At 36.7% G+C, this 8,463-nt stretch overlaps 1 protein-coding gene across 1 annotated transcript in view; it reads right to left on the bottom strand.

Moving 5' to 3' along the window:
- Positions 1 to 4,982: 4,982 nt before the first annotated feature.
- Positions 4,983 to 8,463, bottom strand: part of LOC107596330 (syntaxin-17-like) — an 8,141-nt gene continuing 4,660 nt past the window's right edge. Inside the window, exons 5-6 of the mRNA XM_016287040.1 lie at positions 8,224 to 8,310; positions 4,983 to 5,842 (exon numbers count right to left, since the gene is read on the bottom strand). Of these exons, the coding sequence (XP_016142526.1) occupies positions 5,606 to 5,842; positions 8,224 to 8,310 (324 nt within the window). The 3' untranslated portion in view covers positions 4,983 to 5,605. The remainder of the gene's footprint in view (positions 5,843 to 8,223; positions 8,311 to 8,463) is intronic.

Below are 8,463 nucleotides of genomic sequence, written 5' to 3'. Positions count from 1 at the left end.
GTTAGTCTCATATCATCCCATTCCACCAGGGGGAGTGGTCAGGGGCGGGGTTAGAGGGGTGGGGATTATTTGTAAATCTGTCATCTCAGAGGGGACAAGGAAACGAAAAGAAGAAGGGTAAATTAAAAAAACCTTTTACAAGATACTATGTTGTCTGTGTTTCATTAAATGTGTTTCACTTTTTTTTACTTTTGCACTTACTAGGTCACATTACATCTGTACATTAAAAGATATTGCATAAAAATTTAAGATAAAAAGTTGTCATTTTAAGCTAATTTTAAAAGATAATCCCAATCAAAATCATGTCAAGTATACAAGGTTCTTCCTGCGTTACATTACTCTAAATAAAATGAGCATCATCTCACAGGCAGGGACGGTCCACCGAAAAAAGTATATTGTCACCATCATACTGTATTATTCTCTTTTATCTGTGTAACAAAGATATTTTGAGGAATGATGGTAACCAAACAGTGTCAGTTCCCACTGATTTCTGTTTGTCTGTACATTGGAAGTCAATAGAATCTAAACCGTTAGGTTACCAACGATCTTCAAAATATCTTCTTTTTCATTCCACAGAAGAAAGAAAGTTTGGAATAACACAAGGGTGAGTAATGATTCACTCAGAATTGTTATTGTTGTACAGACTATCCCTTTAAAGGTGTGGGACCTAAAAGATTGTGCATTTTAATCCAAATGTCCTGTTCTAATGATCTAAAGTTGGGGAGCAATGTCACAGACAAAATATTGCCTTGTATAGCACTTCATACTCCATCTGCCCACCAACATTGGGCTGCCCCTCCAACTGTGGCAGACACAGATGACTAAACTGAGATTTAAAAAAAAAAAGGTTTTTAGGTTTAAGATAACATCAAGAAAGTGACCATAAGGTTGCACAAAGGATGTAATTGCTCAAAAAGGCCTGATTTAATCAGTCATGTTTTCTTAAAATTTGTCAATAGTCATTTGATCTTGATGTAACGAAACTACATATGTCCCAAAGTCAACAGGTGGTGTAAACAGACAGTATGTACTCAATGTACTGTAAAAACGATACATTAAAGGGATAGTTCACCCAAAAATGAAAATTTTATGTTTATCTGCTTACCCCCAGGGCATCCAAGATGTAGGTGACTTTGTTTCTTCAGTAGAACACAAACAAAGATTTTTAACTCAAACCGTTGCAGTCTGTCAGTCATATAATGGCAGTGAATGGCTCCACGGCTTTGAGAGTAAAAAAAAACATAGACAAAACCAAATTAAACCCTGCGGCTCGTGACGATACATTGAGGTCTTAAGACATGAAACGATCAGTCTGTGCAAGAAACTGAACAGTATTTATGTCATTTTTTTTACCTCTGATCGACCGCAATGTGCAACTGTCCTGAGCGCGTTTAAAATATCTCGCGCATGACGCGTGTACGTGCTCTGGCATAGTTGGCATAGTAGACATAGATATATATAATAAGATGCCTCATTAGTGACTGTTTCTATGGGCTGTGATACGTTCCAAAATGGCAGACGCGTCAACATATCTGGAGCGGTCGAATAGGGCATCTATACATATCTATGATAGTAGACGCATGTGCGGAAGAGATCTGTCGCGCGTATACGTCACTCATTATTTAAACAGTGCTGAGAGACTGCGGACGTGTTCACTGGCACTGCGAAGATTTAAACATATTTAGAAGTACAGGTCATCACAATGGAAGATGATTTTGATATATCATCAGACAATGTGGAATTTTTTGCCCAACCGTATTTATTTGACGTCACGCGCCGGATGTTGTGAACGCGCTCAGGACAGTTGGACATTGCGGTGGATCAGAGGTAAAAAATTATATAAATACTGTTCAGTTTCTTGCACAGACCAATTGTTTCGTGTCTTAAGACCTCAATGTATCGTCACGAGCCGCAGGGGTTAATTTGGTTTTGTCTGTGTATGTTTTTTTTACTCTCAAAGCCGTGGAGCCCATTGACTGCCATTATATGACTGACATACTGCAATGGTTTGAGTTAAAAATCATTGTTTGTGTTCTACTGAAGAAACAAAGTCACATACATCTTGGATGCCCTGGGGGTAAGCAAATAAACATCAAATTTTCATTTTTGGGTGAACTATCCCTTTAAGACAGCTACAGCTTGTCACTTGGGCGGTATCCTTAAAGGTACATCTTTGTACCTTATCAACCCCTTAAGAGGCCATATTAGTGCCTTACTGTACCAGCGACAAGATGAAGGAACAATTTTTTATTTATTTTTTTGCTGAGAGTTTGGGGGCAGCAGCATCATCCAAGTGTCACTGACAGGGCACACAGACCATCCTAAACAGTGCATGCACCAACATATGCTACTTTAATCATAAGCAACTACATTGAGGCTGCATTTCAAACATTATTTGAAGAATTACTGCCATTCATAAGTGGCTTCTTTGACAAATAAAGTGATTACATTTCTTGGATGAAATTATTGAAAATGACCTACAGTCCAAGAGTGTTGTTATTGTTAATTAATTAAAATTACTTTTGGTAATTGAAATAAAGCTGAAATTTAATCAAATATAAATTAGATGAAAAACTGAAAAAAAGTCAATCTAAATTAGAAATGAAATGAAATAACTTTAAACTTACAGTAAGTACTAAAATTACTAAAATAAATCAACTATAAAGATAAAAATTAAAATATATATATATTTTTTTTAATTCAATGAAAATGACAACAGCACAAAACTAAATTACTAAAAATAAAAACTGAAACTGAAAATATAAAATAAACCTCAAAATATAAATAAAAAAATATAAAAGTATATAAATAGTACTAATAGTCCTAAAAACTGCTGTCCATTTAAAATGCGGTAAATTCAGTTTTCAGTGACCAAAGCTACTCAACCACTACTAGCTTAGATTTCTGTCAAATATGATAGAATTTCAGTGACAGTTCACCCAAAAATGAAAATACATTCATTAATTTACTAGTGTTCAAAACCTGTCTAACTTACTTTCTTCTGTGAAACATAAAATTAAAAATTCTAAAAAATATCTCAGCATTTTTTGATCCACTGTTGATCCACTTGTTTTGATCAAAGGACAAAAAGAGTTGAAAGTATTGTCTTGTGTGTTCGACAGAAAGAAAGTCATACAGATTTGGAATGACAAGAGGGTGAGTACATGATGACAGAATCTATCCCTTTAAAATTGTATCTAACCGAATAAACTGCTCAGTAATTTGCCTCTAAATGTTATATATTTAGTTTAATGTTTAAAGTACTTTTTTAATAAGAGCAGACAGATATTTAGGCCACAAGTTGGTAATTAAAAGTGTGGTGAAAACAGCTTTGAATATGGAGAATATTCAAATGACAGTGTACAAACTCTTGGAACTGTCTTTGTACAATATTTTTATGAAATATTTACAACTATTTCTAACTATAAACTTCTAGGGAAGCTGACCTAAAGTGACTACGGTTTCCCTCTCCACCATCCTTATCTTCAGTTCAGACATCAAAGGAGATTTTTATCTTTAGCTACGTCTTTATTGTAAAATGGAAATGATCTGAAGTGGGTGTTTAAAGGAGACACGAGAAAAAGGGTCTCTGATGTCATGAAACATCTTCCCGCCCACAGCAGGAACCCATGACATCACGACACCTATGGAGATTACATCACAGAGCACCACAGATGGCCTGATATATTTTCCATTTGAGTGAGTGAGCGTGTTCGCACAGAATATGGAAAGTGCAACGTGTCTGCCACTCGGCTGTGTGCAGGTCAGTCGCCTGGGACTTTCCCTCTGCGAGCAGCACAGCCGAACACATGCAGAGCTCAGCACTCGGGCTATCTCGCTCGTGCATCACGCACAGGGTGGCTTGCATGTGCTCTTGGAGACGTTCATTCGCCCCTTCGTAGGGGAAGTCCAGTGTGTTGTGTTATGAGGAAGGCGTGGGGGCCAGTGTGCGTCTCAGACCCGGCTCCGTGTTTGTGAGGGGATGCCCCTACTCACCCCAAAAAACAACGCGTGAGACCGGGGGCAGCAGAAGTCGAGACAAAAACAATCAGATTTTAAAAAGTTGGCTTTTAAATAACTGCTGCTGAATCCTGTGATAAAGCGTATGTTGTGGTTCCTACAGAACATTTTGTGTGAATCAGTACCGCAAAAGGACCAAGAACGAGTGTTTGATAACAGACCATTTTTATTTTTCTCGATTTTTGACAAGTGAAACTAAAATAAGGGGTGGATAAACCATAAAAGGCTATTGTTATTTTCTGCTGGCCCTTCGAGATCGTAATCAAATAACATTCAAATGTTGTTTGTGCTGAAGGAGGTCTCACAGCGCATTGATTTCAGTATTAGATTTGCCTCTCTGAGGCTTGTGTTATCAAAGCCTTGCAGGGAAACCTCACCCAAATCTATCAGCCACCCCAGCAGAACATAGAAACACACATGAAATACACGAGTAGCCTGGGTAAACCCAGTTTAAAAGGATGTTTTATCTAAACCTGAGCATTGGTTTTCAGAAACATCTTGATCAGATGTGTTAACTGCTAGGAAAAACACAAAAGATCATAAGAAATCATACATGAAGCATTGATATTTCCACAATTACAGCCATTACCCAAGAAACCAATTCTCTTTTAGAATTTATTTAACTTGCCTTGTACAGTATATGCACATTTATAAGCCGTAAGCTGTAAGTATTACCATAAGGATCTATTCTGTTTATATATATATATATATATAGAGAGAGAGAGAGAGAGAGAGAGAGAGATAGATAGATAGATAATAATAATACCATTAAATTTGTACATTAATTATCCATTACAATGGCTTATTAAGTGTTATTGAAATTGTATTTATTTTTAGCAGCCGAGTCATTATTAGATATCTGAAATGTTAAATTTATCAAAAGTTAAGGCAAAACAAGCATTCATGGGCTCCACAGAATATAGAAACTATATAAAAATTTTAACTGCATAATTTGTCGTTGATAGTGTGTATCAAATGTTTATTCATAGTGTGCCAAGTTTCTCACTACTGTGCATTGCCTCCATTCTTATATCTGTGATACATATAAACCTTATAAAGTATTTTACATAGACTCAATGTTTCATTTATATTTACTCATAACCCATTAACACATGTAAAAAAAAAATGCATCAGTTACAATACCACTTATGGGCATTTTAAGTGTTTATCAATTATAGCAATTTTACCACAACACAACATAACTGTAGTAAACAGAACCATGTCACCTACTGCAAATCCTCAGTATGCATAAGAAATCTTACTGTTATATAGTTCATACAACAATCACCTATAATCGTTAACCACTTCTAACACCTACAGTCACATTACTGCTACAAAGGTCAATCAGCTGTTCGGCAGCACGTCAGATGATGGAATAAGGCCTTGTTTGCTTTGGCATAGAAATGAATGATGAATTAAGGCAAAAGGAAAATTAGCAGGTCCACTTGTGCATGTTTGCACTGCGTGTAGGAGTTGTGGTTGTTTTATGTACGTTGAGCGTCTGGTGTTTATTTCAGAACGCGCGTGGGTCGGCAAATCCACCGTCCCATGGCCTCCTCTACAAAAACAAATGTGCTCGAGTGTGTCACTGAGTGTCGTTCTTACTGTTGTTGTTGCTCTTAATCTGTTGTATCTGCAGGTCGATTCTTTCTTTCTTCTTTCGTTGGATCAGGTTGCCCCCGGCGAAACCAAGCAGTCCACCCCCCACGGCAGCGGCGACCCCCGCCACTTTAAATCCTGCTAAGAGTCCCAGCGGCCCCCCTAGCACTCCCCCCACCACTGCACCTGCCATGGGCAAAACCGCCAGCTTCGAACGGGCCGCCTGTGGAGAAAAAGCACATACACACACACATATCATCACTATATCTATAGATAGATGGACAGACAGACAGACAGACAGATAGATAGATAGATAGATACACAACATATGCACACAGTCATTATGGATGTTCACAATAAAGGGTTGTATGATTGTTCTGGTGCAACTTCACACAATCAACAAGGTGCGTGGGAATTTTTTTTTTTATACTGATACAATACCAGCGACACTTGTGACGTTAAGGGGTCAGAGCAAACAAAGAATGTAATTAAAAAGGGAATTTTATTTTGCCAACGCGTTTCGGCACACAGGCCTTCGTCAGGGCTAAAAGATTGCAGGTGTACATAGTGTTCCTTTAAATACAAACAAGGACACAATTCAAACTTGCAAACAACCAATGAAAATATTTGGATAATATATCATCCACCAATCACAAAATTCATCAAACAAATAGCCACATATTTTTTCGGAATAAATATACAGGTATAGTCAACAAACAGACATACTGTATAGTGATACTCCATTCAAAACATTTATGCAAAAAATAAATAAATATAAAAAAGAAATTAAAGAATACAATGCATGCGTGTTCACAACAAAGGAAATAATAATAATCATTATTATTTAACATGTAATATATTTACTTTAATAATTAAATAATAACTATTTAATAATAACAATAATTACTTAATTTTAACAATAACAAAAACAACTATTATTATTATTAGTTTCCTTACTATGATAATTAATATAATTATTAAATATTATTTAGTAACAACAATAAGACTTATTATTTTTTATTATCCTCACTATAATACCATTTCCTGTTTTTTTTTTTTTTTCATATTCCTGCATGTTTGTTGTACCACATAACCTATTTTCAAATATGAATAAGCAGTGAAGAAGTTTTTTTTTAAAAAACAACAATAATAATAATAATAATAATAAACTATTTAATGAGTTATTTCAAGAAATGTATTCTTTTAATTATTATTTAATTATTATTTGTTCCTCATTATTTCAGGACAATTATCCTCTTGACATTTTTGACTTAATGCCTAAAAAAAAAATTTCAATTCTAAAATAAAAAACATGCTCATTATTTCAAGTCATTGTATCTGTGTGCATTCTGTATGTATTTTTGAGTAAATTAATAAAAATGAGCCTCATGTCACTGGCCCACATGCAATGTGCATGAAAGCTTCAAACAGGTGAGAAATTAATCATTTAGGTGTCATCAATGTCCAAAAACACTATTTGAACTAACACTTTTCATGTGCTGTTTTTCTGATAACCAAACAATTGTAAAGTCTTTCATGTCCGGTTTCCAGCCAAACAGAAATATATGCAGTCGTATGTAAACACACAAACAATATTAATCAGAGATCTAAAAAAAAAAAGCCACGGTGAAATTAGACATGTGCAGATCAAACCAGACCTGGTAAATTAATTTGATATCAGGTAAAAAGAAAAACTCCCTTAGCCAGATTATTCTTTAATTAGTACAACGAAACAAGCCCCCCGGCACGCACACACACAATTTAATTTCAGTGAAGATATGTAAACTTTAAAGGCAGGGTCGACCATCAAATGCCACCTTTCCTCTCTTCTCATCTCTCTTTCACCCTTTCTCATGCTCTCGTTCTCTGTCATCTAATCATCTTCACAAGGCAGGGTTAACCGAGCAGTTAATTATGTGTGGAGAGAGAGATTGAGGAAGTAACTCATGTTATTCGGATACGCCTAAGCCAGCACTTTAAGGACTGACTTTGTGTGTGTGTGTGTGTGTGTGTGTCAGAATAGCTACGGTATATCTTTAGCAGTGTGTGTGTGTGTATGTGTGTTGACCACCCCCTGTCCTTTTCAGCAGTCACAGAGGTGGGTCCACTTTCTACACGGGCATCAGACAAAATGCTCAATAGAACTGCATTAACTCTCAACTCCAAAAAAGAGAAACATTTCAATTGAGACTCGATCAATAAAACACATACAAACCCTTGTTCGTACACAAACACACACAGCCCATGCCTCCATGTTTCACCCTTCCCTTGCTTTCTCTGTCAAAAGTTGGTGTGAGTATGTGCGTGTATATGTATCGAACCCCCAGCTGGAACTCGAATGCTGTTTATAGACTCTCTTTTACACTCTTTAGACTTCCATGCGCTCGAGCACACATCGACTCCCTGCGAGGGGCCAACCAACACACATTGATCCCTCTCAACTCCATGCCTTCCGCCACCATCGCCACCCCTCTCCCCTCTCTCTTAATTGTGGTTTCCTTGCGCTCTGAGGTGGATCAATTGGCTGATGGCAGGGTAGGCCGAGTGAAGCAGGGGGGTAGAGTGGAATCGATCCCCTAGCAGGAGTATCCCCTCTCCCCTTACCTTCCCTAGGCTCTGGGTCCCCTCCTCCACATTAGCGGCTGCTATGCTAACGTTGGCCTCAATGCTGTCAATCTTCTCCTGCTGAGCCTAAAACAGAAAGACACAGGTTACAGACTGTCCATACACACAAACTCCATAATACTCCAGACAAGATATAGGAGTAGTTGATAAATGTGTGTGTGTATATATACAGTATATATATATATATATATATATATATATATATATATATATATATAT

The sequence above is a fragment of the Sinocyclocheilus grahami genome, unplaced genomic scaffold (assembly GCF_001515645.1).
Source record: "Sinocyclocheilus grahami isolate Dianchi unplaced genomic scaffold, SAMN03320097.WGS_v1.1 scaffold11.1, whole genome shotgun sequence".
Taxonomy (NCBI): Eukaryota; Metazoa; Chordata; class Actinopteri; order Cypriniformes; family Cyprinidae; genus Sinocyclocheilus; species Sinocyclocheilus grahami.
This window is presented reverse-complemented; position numbering and strand designations above follow the sequence as displayed.